Source organism: Herpailurus yagouaroundi, unplaced genomic scaffold (genome assembly GCF_014898765.1).
Source record: "Herpailurus yagouaroundi ecotype Mexico unplaced genomic scaffold, PumYag 77, whole genome shotgun sequence".
NCBI lineage: Eukaryota > Metazoa > Chordata > Mammalia > Carnivora > Felidae > Herpailurus > Herpailurus yagouaroundi.
The window spans coordinates 23,418,371-23,438,404 of record NW_024412388.1 but is presented as its reverse complement, the minus strand read 5'-3'; the positions used below and the strand labels follow the sequence as shown (position 1 = coordinate 23,438,404).

Below are 20,034 nucleotides of genomic sequence, written 5' to 3'. Positions count from 1 at the left end.
TTTCCTTTCCTTTCCTTTCCTTTCCTTTCCTTTCCTTTCCTTTCCTTTCCTTTCCTTTCCCTTCCCCCTTCCCCCTTCCCCCTTCCCCCCTCCCCCCTCCCTTCCCCTCCCCTCCCCTCCCCTCCCCTCCTCTCCTTTCCTTTCCTTTCCTTTCCTGTTTATTTGTTCATTTTGAGAGAGAAAGAGTGCCCAAGTGGGGGAAGGGCAGAGAGAGAGAGAGAAAGAGAGAATATATCCCAAGCAGGCTCTGCATGGTCAGTGCAGAGCCTGATGTGGGGATCCAACTCCAGAACTGCGAGATCCTGACCTGAGCCAAAGTCAGACGTTCACTTAACTGACTGAGCCACCCAGGTGCCCTAACAGTGTTAGGCACTGGGTTCTAACAGTGTCCATACTGAGGTCCTTAAAGACATTTTGGTGCTGGAAACTTGACATTTCTTTACCAAATACATGTTGGACCACACCTAGTAGAGTTTCTACTGACACCGCTGCCCTGCTGACACCGGCCATTAGTTCTTGGGTCACTAACCGCCGTGCTGTGCATTTGCATCCATTGTGTTAAATGCTCACGTAACTCTGTTACACACAAGGAAAATTAAACTCAGCACGATCTGGTGACTTTCATAATAACACACAGCTAGCAAGTGTTTGAATGTGCATGCCAGCCTGTATATCTCTTGTTTTCCCACTGTGGGTCTTTTCTCCATGATATTTTCATACTTCTTCCCTGAAGCCACGTGTGTTAGGATACTATCAAAATGATCAATGACCTGCTTAGTTTACTTAGTTTTTTTTTCCTCATTATTTATTCAATAATCATTTGTTAGTAAGACTAACGTAAGACTCCTAAAAAAATTTTTTTTAATGTTTATTTATTTTTGAGAGAGAGAGAGAGAGAGCAAGTGGAGGAGGGGAAGAGAGAGGGGGAGACACAGGATCCAAAGGAGGCTTCAGGCTCTGTGGTGACAGCTCAGAGCCCTGATGCGAGGCTCGAACTCACAAGCTGTGAGATCATGACCTGAGCTGAAGTCAGCTGCTTAACCAACTGAGGCACCCAGGCTCCACCAAGACTCTCTTTTTTTTTTCTAATGTTTATTTTTGAGAGAGCGAGCGCACGCACGCCTGAGAGCATGAGTGGGGGAGGGGCAGAGAGAGGGCAGGGACAGAGGAACCAAGGCAGGCTCCCACCTGATAGCAGCATAGCCCAACGTGGGGCTCGAACTCAAGCACCATGAGATCATGACCCGAGCTGAAGTTGGACTCTCAACCTATTGAGCCACCCAGGTTCCCCTACATGAGACTCTTAAATGCTTTTTTCCATTACCCATTGTTTAAAGACCAATATTCTTTTCTTAAGGACACAACTTTATTGAGTTATATTTTACATATCATAAAATTCACCCATTTCAGGTGTATAATTCATTGATTTTTAGTAAGTTTCTGAATTGTGCAACCATCACCATAAATCGATTTTAGAACATTGTCATCCCCTCGGTAAGATTTCTCAAGACCAATTACAGTCAGTCTGTTAGCATTCACACCCTTAGCCCCTGTCAACCACTGGTCTACTTTCTGTTTTTAAATTTGCCTTTTCTGAACATTTTGTATAAATGGAACTGTACAGTATGTGATCTCTTTTGTTTGGCTTCTTCCCTTCTCACGGTGGGTCGTCCCTCCTACTCCTTCTCATGTTTTTGAGATTTAATCCATGATCTTGTGTGTGTCAGTCGTTTGTTTCATTTTACTGCCAAATTGTCTTCTTTTTTATGGATATGCCACATTTTGTCTAACCATTCACAGTTGAAGGATTTTGTTGATTACAGGTTTTGGCTTCTGGAGATTATTCTGCTGTGAATGTTTGCATGCAGGTCTTTCTTTGGTCACATGTTTTTATTTCTCTTCTAGTAGAATTGCTGAATTGTGCTTTAGTTTTATGTTAAACCTTTTGAGAAAGTGCCAGATTGTTTTCCAAGTTGGTACACATTTTACATTCCCATCAGCAGTGTATGAGGGCTCCAGTTTCTCTATATCCTCACCAATGTTGTGCTTTTCTTACTTAAAAAGCTCTTCTGGTGGACTTGAAACAGTATGCCATTGTGGTTTTAATTTCCGTTTCCCTTATGACCAGTCATGTTGAGCGTCATTTCATGTGTTTATTAACTATGCGTATATCTTTGGTGTAATGTCTGCTCATATTTTTAAAAATTTGGATTGTTTGTCTTCTTATTGAGTTGTAGGAATTCCTGGAATTCCTGTAGAAATTCCTTTTTATATTCCTGGATAGAAGTCCTTCATTAGATACCTGCCTTGCATGTAGTTTCCTCTGGTTTCTTGCTTGTCTTTTCATTAAAAAAAAAATTGTTTCTTTAATGTTTATTTATTTTTGAGAGAGAAGAGAGAGACAGGTTGCGAGCAGGGGAGGGGAATAGAGAGAGGGAGACACAGAATCCGAAGCAGGCCCCAGGCTCCTAGCTGTCAGCACAGAGCCCGATGCCCGGCTCGAACTCAGGAACCGTGAGATCATGACCTGAGCCGAAGTCGGAGGCTTAAACGACTGAGCCAATCAGGTCCCCTTGTCTTTTCATTTTTTAAATAGTCTCTTTTGAAGTGCAGTATTTAATTTCGATGAGGTCCAGTTTTTCATGCTTTCTGGTTCAGAAGAAATCTTTGCCCAGCTCAGGGTCTTAAAGATTTTCTCCTTTTTTGTTCTAAAAATGTTATTGTTTTAGCTCTTACAGTTAAGTCTGTCATCCATTTTGAGTTAATTTTGTGATATTGCCCGAGGTGGAAGTTCATCTTTTTGCGTGCACCAGTTTCCCCAGTAAAGTTTTGAAGTTTTCAGTGAACAGGTCTTACGTGTCTTTTGTTAAATTTGTTTCTACAGATTCTATTTTTCTTACAGTATTGTGAATGGAATTGTATTCTAGGTTTGGTTTTGGATTGTTTGCCGCTTGTTTATAGAAATGCAGTTGATTTTTGTATATTGATCTTGTATTCTGCGCACTTGCCATATTTATTAATTAGCCGTAATAGATTTGGATGGATTCCTTACAATACTCTATATATAGGGTCATGTCACTTGTGAATAAAGAGTTTCCCAATAAACAGACAAACAAACAAGAGTTTTCCAGTCTGGATGCCTTTTATTTCCTTTTCTTGTGTGATCGTCTAGAACCTCCAGCGCTGTGTTAAATACAGTAGATGAGAGCACACATCCTTGCCTTGTTCCTGATCGTGAGGATGAAGTGTTACTCTTTTCCTCTTAAGTATGATCATTGTCTGTTTTCCATAGATGCCCCTTATCAGGTTAACTTCTGTTCTGAGTTTAAGAGTTCTGCTATGAATGGGTTTTGGGTTTTGTTAAATGCTTTTTCTATGTTTATTGATGATTATGTGGTTTTTATCTTTTATTCTGTGAATACTGTATGCCACATTAATAATTTTTGGATGTTAATCCACGCTGGCATTGCAGGGATAAACTCCACTGGGTCGTGTCGGAGTTGGTTAGTATTTTTGTTGAGGAGTTTTGCATCTGTATTCATGAAGGATATCTGTCATTTTCCTTTCTTTGTTTGACTTGTTATCATGGTGGTATTGACCTTATAACATAGGTTAGAAAATGTACCACCCCCCTCTGGAAGAGGGTCTGGAAGAATTTGTGGAGTACTGATATTATTTCTTTAAACTTTTGATAAAAGTCAACACTGAAACCATCCTGGCCTGGGTGTTTACTTGTACTCGTGGGAAGGAGCTCTATTACTAGCTTACTAGCTCAGTTTCTATTTAGGTCTTACAGGGTCAGACTTTCCATTTCTTCTTGAGTCAGTTTTGGTAATTTGTGACTTTCTAGGAATTTGTTCCACCTGAGTTGTCAAATTTGTTGGCATAGGGTGGAAACGTCTTAAGTAAAATCTCCCACCCGTTTCTCTCTGTCTCTCCCTCCCATCTCTCCCATCCATAAACGTGCACAGGTGTATATGTGTGTTTAGTAATGCAAATAAGTGTTTTATGACCCCGAGCAAGTCAGGTGTTGAAAATATTTAGTTTGTCTTAGCATGTGTTAGATTTCTCAATTTTAAAATACTGCTTTTGTAATTATTAATATTGCTTTTGATAATATTTTAACAGTTAGACTTACAGTCCTCATTTGTGGCTTCCGTGTGGGTAAGATGAAGCCTTTAGGCTCTCGCTGGTACCTAAAGCATTCATCTCTAATAAATTTCATCTCTACCTCAGCGAGAAAAAGTAAGGCATGTGGAGATGAGTGCCGCAAAGGTCTGATTCTTACCTAAATAGTTTCACGTCCTGCCTACCCGTAGACCTCTCCATTCTACACCCGTCTCTGCATTTCCTAAGCTGCTGCTTCATGCTTACGGTTTTCTCCATAATCCCAGATTGTGCCACTTTTAAACTCTAGGCATCAGGAAGTAGCAGATGTAATTTATTATAATGTACACGGTTGACAACTCCCAGCCTTTTCAGGTGCCCTGGAAGAGGAGTACTGTGCTTGTTGATTCCCACAGTGTTGAGATGCAGCAAAAGTGAGCTCAAAAGTTCATGATCTATCTGTCCAGGGCAAAAAAATACAAGCGTTTAGTATTATGTCATGATAGAATTCCTATCTTCTTAAAATGAATTCTTGCTATTCTTTAAATTCAGGGTTGTAGGTACTTAGTCCTTTACGAAAAGCAAAGTTCAAACACAAGATGGTTTTCTCTGTCCCTGCCTGAACTGCAAGAGATGTTTCTAATTTATTGTTCAGTCACTCGTACTAATTTCAGATTGTTTACTAGTCGTGGGTGTGCCTTTTCATGCTTCTCCATTCTAAAAGGTAATGGAGTGTTTTGTGATTGCTCACTTAGTTCTTTGAAAGTGACTTGTTTTCTGTAAAATTAACCATGTGAAAATTAACTTATTTTGGACTCAGTCATATGCACTGAAGATAATTCATTTTAGGCTTATTTTAATTTAGGGCTAGCTGGCTGTGGTGTTAGTATTAGGGAGTGGTTTGGTTGGGGAGAACTTATAAACATTTTGGTGAGTGGTGTTGCCTTGCCTGTATTAAACCCAGAGCTAGATGTTGGGGGCCTTGGGAATTTTTCTTTAAACGTGAAGAAGGCGGGGTTTTACCCAGTAGAATTAGATCACAGTAGATTAGATCACAGTATTAGATGTGTGAGTACAAAAAGCAAATGAAAGAGAACATTCCAGATAGCAAGAGGGTGGAAAACTAGATGGCTGCTGGCAGAAAACCTTTTCATATACTTGTAGAAAACAACTGAAGTACGTACTAATTTAGTTTAGCGCAATCTAGTTTTTCCATCCCTTTACTTTTTATCTGTATGCGTCTTCATTTTTAAAGTCGATTTCTTGTAGACGACATCTAGTTGGGTCATGCTTTTTTGACCTACTCTGACAATCTTAATTGCTGCAATTAGACCTTTGACATTCAAAGGGATTATTGATACAGTTGGATCAATATCTCCGATATTTGTTTCTCTTTTCTATTTGTTGCCTTTGTTCTTTGTTCCTGTGTTGTCTTCCACTCTTTTTCTGTCATTTATAACTGATGCAGGCTCCCTTTCAGATAAGGTTATACCACTTGACATGTACTGTGAGTACCTTACAATAATACAATCCCAGTTCCTTTCTTCTGTCCCTTGTTTCAGTGCTGTTACTCATTTCACTTACATATGAGCATACCCAGCATTTCCCATATCTAAGCATAAGCGTTCACTGAATGCATTGTCCCTATTATTATTTTGAACAGGCTGTTATCAACTAAGAATAGAAATGAAAGTTTTTGTTACCTTCACCTATTCCTTTTTTGATGCTCTTCCTTTCTTTATATAGATCAGTTTCTGACCTATATTATTTTTTACTTCTCTCCAAAGAACTTATTTTTACTCTTCTCCAAAGAACCTTTTTTTTTTTTTTTTTTTAAAGATTTCTTGCAAGGTAGATTTACTGGCAGCCAATTCCCTCAGTGTTTGTTTGCCCGAGAAAGTCTATTTCTCCTTTGCTCTTCTGAAGCACAATTTTGCAGGATATGGACTTCTAGATTTGTGGCTTTTCTTCTCTCAGAACTTTACATATTTTGCTCCACTCTGTTCTTGCCTGTGTGCTTTTTGAGGCGGAGTGAGATGTAATTATCTCTGTTCCTTTTTAGGTAAGGTGTTTCCCCCCCCTTTATCTTTGATTTTCTATAACTTGAAGATGACGTGTGGAGGTGTAGTTTTGGGGGCATTTATCCTGTTTAGTGTTTGCCAAGTTCCTGGATCCGTGGCTTGGTGTCTGACGTTAATTTGGAGAAATTCTTGGTGGTGGTTGTTCCTGATATTTTTTCTGTTTCTTTTTCTTCTCCTTCTGATCTTCCCATTATGTGTATGTTACACCTTTCGTAATTGTCCTCAGATAATTTGATTCTGCTTTTCTGAGTCTTTATTCTCTTTACTTTTAGGTTTTTGGGGATTCTGTTGATACTTCCTCTAGCCCAGAGATTCTTCCCTCATCTGTGCCTCGTCTACTAACAAGCCCATCAAAGAATTCTTCATTTTGGTCACAGCGTTTTTTATTGCTAACATCTCTTTTTGGTTCTTAGGATTTCCATCTCTGCTTGCGTTGCCCATCTGTTCGTGGATGCTGCCTACTTTATCTGTTAGAGCCCATGGCAGATTCATTGTGGTTGTTTTAAATTCCCATTCTGGGGGGAAAAAAATTCCCAGTCTGGTAACTTTAGTATCCCTGCCTTGTGTGTCTCTGATGCCTACTCTTTCTCTTTACATTGTGTTGTTTGACTTTTTGTATGTCTTGTAATTTTTTCTTGAGAGCTGGGTGTGATGTGCTAGGTAAACAGGACTGCCATAAATAGGCTTTTGGTAATGTTGTGAGCTGTTGGGGGAGGGGAGTGTTCTGTAGTCCTGTGGTTGGGGCTCTTTTAATGATCTCCAACTTCACAAGGGCTTCTCAGTTTTTTTTCTCCCCTTTTTGGTAGGACAGGATGGTTTGAATAAGCTGGAGTTGTATATTTCTCTTTCCTAGGTCAGTCGTTCTCTGATAACCCAGCATATTGTGCTCCGGTTAGTCAGTTTCCCCAGAGGTCAGGCCTGCTTAAGAACAGAGTGCTCTGGCCTATTTCAAAATTGTTTCTTTTCCCTTTACTTAATTAAGCCTGAGAACATTTTTTCCCTCATATTTATTGTGGAACCTGGTTGGCCTCTCAGAGATCGAAGATCTGTGGGGTTCCCCTCTGACTGGGTCCTCTTCCAGTTTTAACTCTGGAGGCTATCCACTCTGCGTTAATTGCAATTTGCCAGTTACCGTTCAGGTTTCCTTATACTTGTCATCCATATCTGGATGGCTTTTTTAGGAGATTGGTTCTGTTTCTCTGTTGACTTACTATTTTCCCCTAAGTACCTTTGTTAGTGACCAGGTTCCTAAAATATCTTTAAATTATTTTCAGAATTCTGTGTATGCCATTCTTTCTTCTGAAGCATGTTCCTTGCTGTTCCCACACTCTGTAGGACTGCCACTGACTTAACTTGATTTTCACCTCTTTGCCCATTTCTCCCCAGTCTCAGGACAGGGAAGAAAGAATTGTTTCCGAAATGGAATAAAGAACAGCCATGTGTGGCTCCTTACCCTTCTCTATTCTTATAAACCTTCTCTCTTTTCTTTCCTTAAAGAGTCCTTTAGAACAAGAAAACTTGATATAACTGAGTCTGAAAACGAGTGTCACATGGCTGCAAGGGCACTTATTCTAGAGTCGAGTTCTGTAACATTCTAGCCATGATCATCTTGGGTTTTGTATCTTTGGGTGAGCATTTCACCTTAGTCATCTGGTACATACATGGTAGTTTAAAACTCCTTGTCGAAAATAACAGTGAGAATTCAGTGGAAAGTGTGTATGAAACACTTCTAGCGTAGTGCCTAGCATCGGACAGATGCTCAGTAAATGTTTCACAGATTGTAACATCAAGCCTTTTCCTTTTGGTCCTGTTACTTTCTGTGGGATCCAGGCCTTTGAAGCCGAGCCCTGGAATTCTGTGGGGAAATCCAAGCTGGTTATCTTTTTGTAGCTGCCATTAAACTCCAGAGCAGACGTTCCTTAACATCTCGTGAAGATGTTAATGGACAGTTCACGCTGCGTGACTTTTCTCACGGATCCTGAGTTGTTTTTCCTCTGTGTTCTTTGTGACTTTTGTGGTGTTTCTTACCTACTTTGCCTTTTGGTTTGAAAGGAGTGAGGTAAAATGACACACAAAAAGGGCTTTTTTTTTTTTTTAACCCATCTTTTTTTATAGTGTAGTCTAAAGTTAAGAAACAACCAGTAAGAATATTGAAAAAAATATACTCATATTTATTTATTTATTTATTTATTTATTTATTTATTTATTTATTTATTTTCTATTATTTTACTCATAATAATTTATTAGTCTGCTTTACATTTTGATAAGCCTTTGGTCTTTATTTTATCTCTAGGGCTTCACAGTTATTATTCCCGTGTTGCCAGTTCAAACCACAGTATCAGCGGCAGGAGAGTTGTCGCTGTCGCAGTCATTTCAGCCTGTGCCCCACTGGAAGGTGCTAAGAGCTGCCCGTTCCGGATGCAGAACTTGAAAACCTTCCATTGCGAAGCATATGTCCTTTTTTCCGACTCCTTGTGTCTCCTCCTTGGCCTGGGGTGCCTTAGTGATTTTCAGATTTCTGTTTAGTGGCAAAACCATTCTTTGAAAGCTTTTCGGGAGGCTCCTTATATAAAACAGACCAGTCTGGGTACTCTGGTTTGTTTTCTTTTTTCCTTTTCCTTTTTAGAGGAAGGGTTTCCGGTGGGAGTGGGATCATTCCACTGATAGCAGGAGTCTCCCCAGAGCTCAGAGCAGAAAACCACTGAGGTCTCTGTGCGTTGTGTTTTCGGATTTCTGGTGCTCAGGTGCTGGTTCACAGGGCAGGCACTTCCCCAGTCGTTTTACTTACGAGGGGCTGCACTGTCTATCGTTAGCAGTGCCCTGTCGGTGGACAAAAGCGTCCCCCTCTCAGTCTTTGTACTGAGTAGAAATTTCTTTCTACTTTGGTGAGTTGGCCTTATAAAAACTGTGGCATGAATGGAATTGAATCTTAACATGAAAGCAACAGAATTGAAGCAAAATCAGAAATGATGCAGGCTTTCATGTGTGGGATGCTTTTTCCTCTCATAAACAAAATTCCTTAAGAGCGAGTCTTGAGTTCTCCTGTTCTGTAACCAACAGGAGGACTCACAAATGGCAGTGGAAGATACATCTCTGCTGCTCCAGGCGCTGAAGCCAAGTACCGCAGCGCGAGCAGTGCCTCCAGTCTCTTCAGCCCCAGCAGCACCCTGTTTTCTTCCTCCCGGTTGCGATATGGAATGTCTGATGTCATGCCCTCTGGCAGGAGCAGGCTTCTGGAAGATTTTCGAAATAACCGGTACCCCAATTTACAACTGCGGGAGATTGCTGGGCATATAATGGAGTTTTCCCAAGACCAGCATGGGTCCAGGTGAGGACTTGGCTTTGGCACTTAAGGTAACTGAAATTTTAATGCCTTAAATTCCGTGCCTCAGATAAGGTAGACACTAGTAAATTGCCATAAAGCAATCGAAAGTTTGCCTTTTTGCGTGCTTTCCATTACGTATTTCAGAGGGAGGTAGATGTGAGAATCACTAGATATCCGGGTGATTGAAAAGAGCCGTTTAGTAATCTGGATCACATGCTGAAAACAAACCTTTTTACCTTATTGTGGTGTTCCGAATTCATGGGAACCTCACAGATGATCTGTAATTTAAGGAACAGAAACACTAACACAAAGATATATGCATGCTTTTGCTACTGTTTGTTTTTTTAAGTTTATATATTTTGAGAGGAAGTGCATGGGGGAGGGGCAGAGCGAGAGGGAGAGAAAGAATCCTAAGCAGGCTCTGAGCTGTGAGGGTGGAGCCCGATGCAGGGCTTGAACTCATGAACCATGAGATCGTGACCTGAATTGAAATCAAGAGCTGGACACTTGGCGTCCCCACACTTTTGCGATTTTAATCACTGTTAAGAGTCTAGTTCTTAAAGAGACATTATTCACATAGAAGTTTGGATTTCTCCTGCTCAGGAGTAAGATAGCTCCACCATTTTTCTTTGTTGTTCCGCTCTGTAGACGTGAGAGAGTCTGCATAGAGGTGAGAGGGAAGAAGGAAGCTGCCGTGTAAAACACAGAGTTTGCTTCTCCCTGTTTGGCTGTTCCAGTGGGCTTCACAGAAAGGGACCACCCTGGTCCTGGGGAAAAAGCCTAATTATGGTGACATCATCCGTCCTTCCTTCCCGTTTGTCTCCATGTCTCTTTCTTGCTCTCTGTGCCCACTGAAACAGCTTCTAAAGAATCCACCTCCTCTTTGAGTTCTGCCATCTTGCGACTGGGCGATTTCTTGTATTTGGATCCTATAGACCAGGTTGAGAGACAACATGGTTTTTCTTACATAGTCACCTGAACCTGAAAAATGAAAACTGAGTAGTTACTACTTCAGAAGACATTTGCAGGCATAAATAACAACTCTTCCGCGTCATGACTGACTACTGCTTTGTGTTAGCATGAGTTTAAAGAAGACAGTAAGGGCTGTAAGCTCTCAGTTTATTGATGTGGGACTCGTTTCTAAAGGAAAAAGTCAGGTAGGGTTCTCCCTGTGTTCTGTCCACCTTCAACCCCCTCTCTTTTCCTGACCCCCTCCTTGTTTCAGTTTATTTTGAGAGGGAGAGAGCAAGGGGCAGAGGAAGGGGGGTGGGGAGAGAGAGAATCCCAAGCAGGCTCCCCCTACTGTCAGCAAGGAGCACGATGTTGGGCCTCGAACCCAAGAACCGTGAGATCATGACCTGAGCCGAAATCAAGAGTCGGACACTTAACCAACTGAGCCACCGAGGCGCCCTTCAAGTAATTCATTTAAATGACACTTGTGTGTGTGTGCCCATGTATGCACACACACACAGTTTCAGAACCGATACATTATATAAATTGAGCTAATCCTTATTTCCCCAAGTCTTCCTGAGATGCTAGGATTGCCATTTCTTTTGTACTTCAGATTCATTCAGCTAAAACTAGAGCGAGCCACACCAGCTGAACGCCAGCTTGTCTTCAATGAAATCCTCCAGGCCGCTTACCAGCTAATGGTGGATGTGTTCGGAAATTACGTCATTCAGAAGTTCTTTGAAGTAAGCCTTTGTTCCTTCTATCCTTTGACGTTAGAGAATCTCCAGAGCATTTTGATTTTCATTAGCTCTTTTTAGAATGGCAATCCCATTCCAGTCCTCAGAATGAAGCGTGTGTGATCTTTTTGAAGAGCTTTTAAATGTTTCTCCATTTAAACGATACGGCAGCAGTATATCATTTAAATACCCAAACAGATGTGCCAGTCTGTTTTAAAAATGTGTTTGGAGAACTGCTGTCCCCATTTAGAAACTAGCACGTTACTTCTGATTGTTATAATCATTTCGCTAAACGTGTCATTTTTAGAGGAAATAATCTTTGTAAGATATTTTAGTAGGATCATGATAAAGTGTTCTAAAAGATGAAAAAATTAGTTTATTTAATTTTGAAAGACAGAGAACAAGAACATGAGCAGGGGAGGGGCAGAGAGAGAGGGAGAGAGAGAATCCCAAGCAGGCTCCACGTTGTTGGCACGGAACCCGATGTGGGGCTCGAACCCACGAATCGTGAGATCCATGACCTGAGCCGAAATCAGGAGTTGGACACTTAACTGACTGAGCCATTCACGTGCTCCAAAAATGAATTTTTGTTTTTAGAATTCCTAGAGAGTTATCTTTGAATGTCGACTGTAGTGTTTTTTTATTTTAAACTATAGTTCTAAAGATTATTAAACGCTTCTTTTTAGCTGATCCTTCAGCTTTGGTTTCTTATTTACTTCTATTGTTGTGAATAACATCCACTCTTGTTACCGTTGTTTTTGGAAAGGATTAATAGAGTTTTGGATTAAAGTCTGTTTCCACCACTAAACTGGTGTCAGAAAGGCAGGTACACTGATATCAACAATTCCAAGTCCTAAATCCAGAAGGGAATGAAACATTGAGAAGAGTCTGGTACAGAGAAAAATGCCGGAAGTGGACATTACCTCCCCCAATCAAAAGAAGTTTGTAAATTTTATGCATCTTGTTTTATGCAGTTTGTATGAAGATTAAAAAAAAATGGCTCATAGCCTTTGTCTTCCCAACTTTTCTCATAAAGAGTTAAGTTTTTTTGTTAGTGATTCGTTAGCAATACACTAAGGAATCAACTTAAAATGACTTACATTATTGATTTTAGAATAGCTTTCACTCTGTGACCCTTTTGTCACAGATCTAAAAATGTAGAGCTCTCCACCTCTAGAGGTTAATATGCAGGTAGAGGTGGCCGAATGAACAGTGGATTATAGCTGTATGACTTGGGACGAGCCAGAGAACGTCCTGGCTCAGACAACGTCCCTGGTCCGTAGTTCCCTTGTGTGGGGAATGAGTGGGTTTGGGAAGCTGATTATATATAAAGTCTCCTTCACTCACATGATTATGCCATTCAGATGAAAATAAAAGGCCAGCAACGGGAGATCATTCTAGGAAGAGTTTTGGCACTTGTGCAGCCTGACCTCTTGCTTCAACTAATGTGCCCCCAGACTCCGTTGCCTTGTGTAAATAGAACATTTCAATTCTTAGAGTGATGTAGAACCCTACTTCAAAACAGGATGTCCCTATGTTAAGTTTCCAGTAGATGAAAGAGGAACTTTGTAATCCACGGGCCTTGGACACCTGAGTGCCATAGCTTTGCTCCAAGAAGTGCTTGAGTCTTTCCCATACACTGTCGAAAGTTCCAATAAACAATGTTTCCCACGTGTATTACTATTTTTAGAGTAAATAGGTATAAATGCTCTTATAATTAATAGGAGTATAAATTCACTTAATAGTGGATTAATGGCAGCTTTGAGGAATTCCATATTTGTTTAGCGGGTATTAGTAGTGAAACTGCTGTTGTTGGGTATGTGAGAAGCTTTTCAACATTAAAGAGGGTTCCTTGCAGTCAGAGGCTGAGAACTCTTGCCTTGAAGAAACAAAGATTTTTTTTTTGAACAAAAAGGTTTAGTTCATTAATCCTAGTGACAGAGCTAAAAGAGGTTATGCCAGTGGTTGATACAGAATAATGGATGCTTTGCCTTCTCTGGTTTCTTTCCTTCTACCTAAGTAATGGTGTTCACCCACACATTATGTCTAGTTTGGCAGCCTTGAACAGAAGCTGGCGTTGGCAGAACGCATTCGAGGCCACGTCCTGTCATTGGCACTGCAGATGTATGGCTGCCGTGTTATCCAGAAAGCTCTTGAATTTATTCCCTCAGACCAGCAGGTAATTGTAAGTTTCCCCTTTAACTTTTCTCTTGGTGTTCGATGTTTCTCCGTGGCACGTGTGGTAGTGAATCCTGTACATTTGTCAGTCTTTAGTTTTCTTTTACGGTTTCCTTTGGTGCTTGTGGCTGCCTTTCTGTGCATGGCAAGCATGAGCTGTGTGATTAATTTTGTAAATTTATAGTAGATCAAGTGTGTTTTGTTAATAAGGCTGTTGGTTTCAAACACTCTTTTCATCAACCAGGCTTCAGTAGGTGTAATTTTACAAGAGACAGTTTTGTTTGATAAGAATTAAAGCCAGTAAAATACTAGTAAGTTGTTGTTGTGTTCAACTTGAACTAACCACTCCGGCCAATCAAACTTGGATTATCCAGCCCACCTTCCATTTTCCTTCACTTCTTATTCATTCATTCCACCACCTTTTACTGAGCGAGTGCCTGGCCTGGCACACTGACCTGGTGCCCGCTCTGTGCCAGGCGCCAGCACGGGGAGGACGAAGACTGGTCCCTGCCCACAGAGCGCAGCATGGGGAAGAGCCGTGGAAAGCTGGGCCGGGGGCGGGGGGGGGGGGGGGGCCGGGGGGGGGGGCAGGCGGGAGCATGTGCCCGAGGCTTGGCGGGAGGGCAAGTCCAGGCTAGGGAGGAGCGAGGAGAAAAGGGACGGAAATCTGAAATGTCAAGGTGCTGTGTGGGGGGGAGCGACGCCGAAAGCCCCAGAAGCAGCCCGTGCGTGGCTGGAGGAACAGTCGCAGGGCAGGCCCAGCCAGCAGGTGAGCCGCAGCTGTGTTTGTGCTGGGCGGTGCCGCGAGCCCCGGGGTGCGTCTGATGTGAACCCTCAGCCTTTGGGCTCTGAACTCCCTCTGCCCTATCTGAGGGGAAGGTGTTGGCCTCGGTCTGGCAGTGATGAGCCACTTGCCCTCACTGAGAACAAAGTTCGGTAATGAGAATCTTTGTTAAGGACTCAAGTTCTGAGCCAGGCGAGGCGCCCACCGCCTCCAGTTCGCAACAGGACGCAACGCGACGGGGCATCGCGGTGGTGTTGGCGATGGCGGTCGAAGGCTGGGGGCGTCCGGAGTCCTTCAAGTTGGGAGGCTCAGGGAGAGGTGTGTTGAGACGCTGGTGAAGGCAGAGGGGATGTTGGGGACACACGGGCAGGGTTGGGGTTCGCTCAGCGCTCTGTCCGGAGATGTAGCGGTGGTAAAGTGGTGTGTATGTCGGGAATTAGAAGCAGGGACTCAGCTACTACTTTTTTTCTTCTAATGATCAGAATCATTATCAGTTACAGTTTTCCCTGGGATTTTCATGGATGAAAACTTCATGAGTGAATCTTTCTTCTTAAATTTTCTCGTTTCTTTGGAACATGGAAGTTTCTTACTCTTTGACTATAATTCTCACTAGCTCAGAGAAAGGAGGAGTATTATAGTTTCCCAGGAATGTCCCCCATCTTTGCCCTCTCTCAGGATTGTGATAAACTGTTGATATCTATCTATCTATCTATTTATTTAATTTTTTGAGAGAGAGCATGAGTGGGTTGGGGAGAGGGACAGGGAGAGAGAAAAAGACTCTTAAGCAGATTTCACGCTCAGCACAGAGCCCCAACACGGGGCTCCATCTCACGACCATAAGATCATGACAGCGGAAATCAAGAGTCGGATGCTCAACCAACTGAGCCACCCAAGTGCCCCTAAGTTGTTGATTTTGTCTCCATCTTTTCAGAGTTTACTGTTTGTTTTTTTTTCTGATTGGATGGCTACACCGTAGTTGCTTTTTTCACTCTCCCCTTGAGTTGTTCTTTCTACTCTATATTTCTGTGTTTTTGTTTTTTTTTTTTTTTTTTTTTCTGGTCTGGTTTCTTTGTGTACCTTGTTGTGGACCTGGTAGGACTCTTCCTGGTATGGATAGTTTACTGTTATTTGGATGCAAGTTTATTATTTTACATGAAATTAACTTCTCTCCAGTGGAGTTTTTATGGGCTCCAGAAAATATACAAGGAAGCCATCTCCCCTTTATTTTGATTAAAAGTCTTCCTTGTCTTTGTATATAGCTATCATTCTCCATTTACCATTCCCATAATTATATTTCCAGAAGAACTTTGTTTTCCCTGACATTTGATTAATTGCTTTAGGAAACTTTCCTCAGTCTATTGCCTTTGGCTGGTTTGGTCCCTGGCATTGCAATCTTGGATTTCTCCCCCCCCTCCCCAGTATCAATGGGATAACTCTTAGCTGCTTTGACATGTTGAGCAACTCAGAGATTTGAGACCTTGTATTCACAAACATCACCATTTTGACTGGTTTGTAGTTCCCACTATAAATACATGTTCAGCACAGGGGAGCGAGTAGACAGAGATTGGATCGAGCAAGGAGATTGGGCAGCACATACTAGGGGCCCAGCCATGGTGCAGGTATTCAGCATCAAGAAAGGGATCCAGTGAAAATCTCAACACCTTTTTCTTGTCGCTTCCACTCATTCCCTACACATGTGCACGCATGCTTGCTCCCACGCTTACAACTCCGGTGTCTTGTCTTCTCCTGTACTTCCGGAGTTTCACACACACACACACACACACACACACACACACACGTCACGCACTCACATAACTCAGTGTCTGGTCTTCTGTATTCTCTGAGAGTGCTCTCCCTGCTGTCCTTCAGTCCTTGGCCCTGTGGAAAGATCATGTTGGGAGTTACAGACCTGGACCCAGAATTCTGGTACTTAACCCTCTCAGAGTCCCCTCCTTCTTAGGTGTGGGCAGAGGGTGTGTGCAGTATCATATGTAACTGACACAGGTAACTGCTGACCCACATTGTTTTACCACATAGGCGCCAGATTGCTTGGGTTTGAATCTTGGCAGTGTAGGTCAGTGATTTTAACAAGTCAAATAATTTGTGCTCTGGTTTCCTCATCTGTAATAGTGTCCAGTACACAGGATTATTAGGAGGATTCATTGGGTCAAAGAGTGTTAAGCACTTAAGAGATATGTCTAGCATACTGTAAGCTATAGATTGATTCTTCTTCTTATTATTAATTTTTTTAATGTTTATTTGTTTTTGAGGGAGAGCGGGGAAAGGGACAGAGAGCAAGGGAGACACAGAATCCAAAGCAGGCTCTAGGCTCTGAGCTGTCAGCACAGAGCCTGACGCAGGATTTGAACCCAGGAACCACGAGGTCATGACCTGAGCTGGAGTCATACGCTTAACGGACCGAGCCACCCAGGGCCCCTGCTCTTCTCATTATTAATAATATGTACCTTACAGGGTTGTCATGTTAAGAATGTGATAAATTAGATGTGAAGTTCTCGACGACAGTGTGCTTTGTACACGTTCTTTTCTAGAGATGTCTACGTTTTTATAAAGTCCCTGAGGCCTTTTGCAAGTTAGAGAACTTTTTTGAAGACAGGCTCCTATTACAGGAAGTTTGCTAACATGCAAAAACTGCGGCCTTCACTTGGTGCCGGTGTGCTGTCACAGTGCCACGGCTGTGCTGTCCCGCTGCTTCGTCACAGACTCTGCCTGGTGCTTTGTGTTTCGCAGGGAGACTGTCGATTGTCCAGGAGTTTGCTTGCTGTGATTCTGGTGGTGCTTTCTTTCCTTGTCTCCTCTAATAGAATGAGATGGTTCGGGAGCTAGACGGCCACGTCCTGAAGTGTGTGAAAGACCAGAATGGTAATCACGTGGTTCAGAAATGCATTGAATGCGTGCAGCCCCAGTCTTTGCAGTTCATCATCGACGCGTTTAAGGGGCAGGTAAGTGACTTACGAAAGAAATGAAGGAAACAAGTTGATGGGCGTTTCCATTGTGAGCAGAGAACAGGGTAGCATTTGTGGGGTGTCCCTAAGTGGCCACCCCACCAGAGATAGCTTCTAGTTTCTCCTATTTACCTGTGTGTCATAAGAGCCCCTATGATCTTAGCACCAGCTTCCAGGCAGATGGTTTTTTGTTTTCTTTTTTTTATACTGTGATTTTTCCAGAATTGCCCCTTGATTGGCTGTTGTCATTCATTTCTTTTTCCTGAAGCATCATCCTCACACTCTCCTAAGCTACGCGGAACAAAGAGAGTAAAACGCATCTCCTCCTTGGGTCTGTGAAATTGGTTTTTTGTTTTTGTCTTTAAAGGGAAAAAAATGGTAAATACCAAGTAGATTTTCAGGTGCAGTCATGTGTACTGCTGAGCCTAGATTGAAGTGGGATTTTAGAGTTGTTAGGTTTTGCGGTTTGCTCAATTATAGCAGCGGTAAGGAGATTGCAGGCTTTAACTCGGGGTTGTTTGGATTTTCTGAGTTAATGAAAAAAGATCTGTGTAACATTTTACAATTTATTGAAATTGACAGCAAAGAAAGTAAAAGTAGATTAAGCTACCAAATGGGAGAGAATATTTTCAAGATGAAACTGTCAAAGAATTAATAACTGGAATATATATAAAGAACTCCTGTAATCAAAAGAGTACAGTACAAATTAGTGTGAAAACGGGCCAAAGGCATTAACAGACAAAAGAAACACAAATTGCCAGTCCATCTATGAAAACATAATTCTGTTAGTTAGGAAAACGCAAAATAAGGACACAGAGGATAGGCATTGTTTGCCCATCAGTCGCAGTGTCCTGGCAGGAATGTGGGACCTGATCACCGGTGGTGGGAATAGATATTAGCACAGCCATTAGGAAAATACTTTTGTATCACCGTCAAGGTTCAACATTTGTATTTCCTATGCTGGCATTCGTAGCCTAGGTGTGTAGCTGGGGGAATGTCTACATGTGGATACTACGAGACATATTTAGACATGTCGAAAGCAGCATTATTCTTCTAGAAAAGACTAAAGAATCTAGATGTCTATCAATCAGCAGAGGGTTGGACAGAAATTAAAATAACAAACTCAAATACTTGCCCAGCAGAAGCTTCACAGTATAATAAGTAAATACCTGAAACATAATGTTGAGTGAAATAAGTTCATTTGTTACAGACTGTGAGTTTTTAACCTTTTTTATAGAATCAAGCAGAACTGTGCTTTATACTGTTGAGGTACACAGTTGTGCATATACAGCTACGTCTAAAAAACCCACATAAAAAGCCCTTAGTGCATTGACACTTGGTCAACATCTACGAAGTGTGAGCTGTTGTTTCTGTGCTTACTATTCCTGTGATTATTCCTGGTAACAGAGCGGGGGGCAGAGAGGGGGTGCGGGTTGCTCCAGGTCATTCACACTATTCACACTAGGAAGGACAGAATCGAGACTGAGTGATCTGGAGCCGAAGCCCAGGTGCCTGTCTTCTTCCAGACGCAACAAAAGAGGAAGCTTTTCTTGCTCATTGCTGGAAAAACACCCTAATTAAATGTAGAAGATTGCAGCGTTGGTTAGGTGAAAGCATTTATGATCCTAGCCCTTTCTTTTTCTGTTTTTAACCCTGTCTTTTGACACTATGGACTCTTAATTAAGTGTTTTTTATGACCTCGACTAATTCTCTGTTCCTTTCTAGGCTTCTTAGAGAAGTCCTTTTCAGCTCTGAATTTATGTACATTTGTGAATCCCTAGAATGGGTAAATGGGTTTACACACACACACACACACACGCGCGCACACACACACGCACACATATACACCCTACTATTTGTAGAGAGAACTTAAATGTGTCCTATGTATAATTGGGGCTTTTGAGTCAAGACTAGGACGTAGTACCCCGGCTCTGTCAGTTACTATCTGTATGGCTGCAAGCACATTATGTAAACTTCTAGAAGCTTCAGTTATCTCATTTGTAAGGTAAGAATAATTCTCGCTCTCTCTGTCAGAGTCTTTGCAAAGATTAACAGAATAATGTGTATGTGAACAACACTGAAGCGTTGAAAGTGGCAACTGTCTTTTTTGGCTTTATTTGCTCGTCTGCCCTAGGTATTTGCTTTGTCCACGCATCCTTACGGCTGCCGAGTGATTCAGAGGATCCTGGAGCACTGTCTCCCTGACCAGACTCTCCCCATTTTAGAGGAGCTTCACCAGCACACAGAGCAGCTTGTACAGGTAGTGGAGTTGCCGGTAGAGTAACTGCAAACACCTGTGGGCTCGTGCAGGCCCACAGCTTGTGTGTTTTCTCAGCACAGGTATCCGTTCCAGAAGAGTTCGTGTTCACGTGTTTAAAATGCCCATTGAAGCTTTGGGGCAGGTTTTCATTTATACCATCCTGGTTTTTGTTTTGTGAATATGGGTGATGAAGAGAGCCCCGGCCTAGGCATGAAGGGCGCTGCCTGCCGGCCGCCTGTCATGGACCGGCTTGCGGTGCCACCTTAGGCGGGTCGTTTAATCTCTGTGGGTCTTAACTTCATCATTTCAAATGAACTGAGTGGATCAGGGGACTTCTTTTTTGCTTTGATACTTTCTTTTGCTTCTGCCACTAAACATTTCTCCCACATCGCAGTAACCAGTAGAACACTTTCTACAAATCGGATTATTGTGCTGAAGCAGCATTTTTGTTGGTGTTTGTGGCTTGTTTTGGTGTCAGGTATTAAATACTCACTGTAGAAAAAAATGGTAGGGGCGCCTGTGGTTAAGCATCTCTTGATCTTAGCTCAGTTCTGGATCTGAAGGTCGAGAGTTCAAGCCCTGCACTGGGCTCCATGCTGGGCGCGAAACCTACTTAAAAAACGAAAAGAGGAAACATTGGAGGTGCAG

The 20,034-nt window shown here is 42.2% G+C and overlaps 1 protein-coding gene and 1 non-coding gene across 21 annotated transcripts in view; both read left to right on the top strand.

Annotated features, from left to right (window-relative positions):
- PUM1 (pumilio RNA binding family member 1) overlaps window positions 1–20,034 on the top strand; it is a 135,375-nt gene that overhangs the window by 103,106 nt on the left and 12,235 nt on the right. For 16 of the 20 annotated variants that reach the window (XM_040467287.1, XM_040467309.1, XM_040467300.1 and 13 more), the window contains 5 exons: window positions 9,249–9,516; window positions 11,078–11,207; window positions 13,252–13,386; window positions 16,986–17,123; window positions 19,261–19,386. In XM_040467287.1, coding sequence (XP_040323221.1) covers window positions 9,249–9,516; window positions 11,078–11,207; window positions 13,252–13,386; window positions 16,986–17,123; window positions 19,261–19,386 — 797 coding nt within the window. The remainder of the gene's footprint in view (window positions 1–9,248; window positions 9,517–11,077; window positions 11,208–13,251; window positions 13,387–16,985; window positions 17,124–19,260; window positions 19,387–20,034) is intronic. The other 4 variants (XM_040467295.1, XM_040467259.1, XM_040467267.1 and 1 more) reach the window with 1 other exon arrangement.
- On the top strand, window positions 14,272–14,356 carry LOC121027906 (small nucleolar RNA SNORD103/SNORD85). Its single transcript, XR_005788988.1, has one exon. It is a non-coding gene; the product is annotated as a small nucleolar RNA SNORD103/SNORD85 (small nucleolar RNA).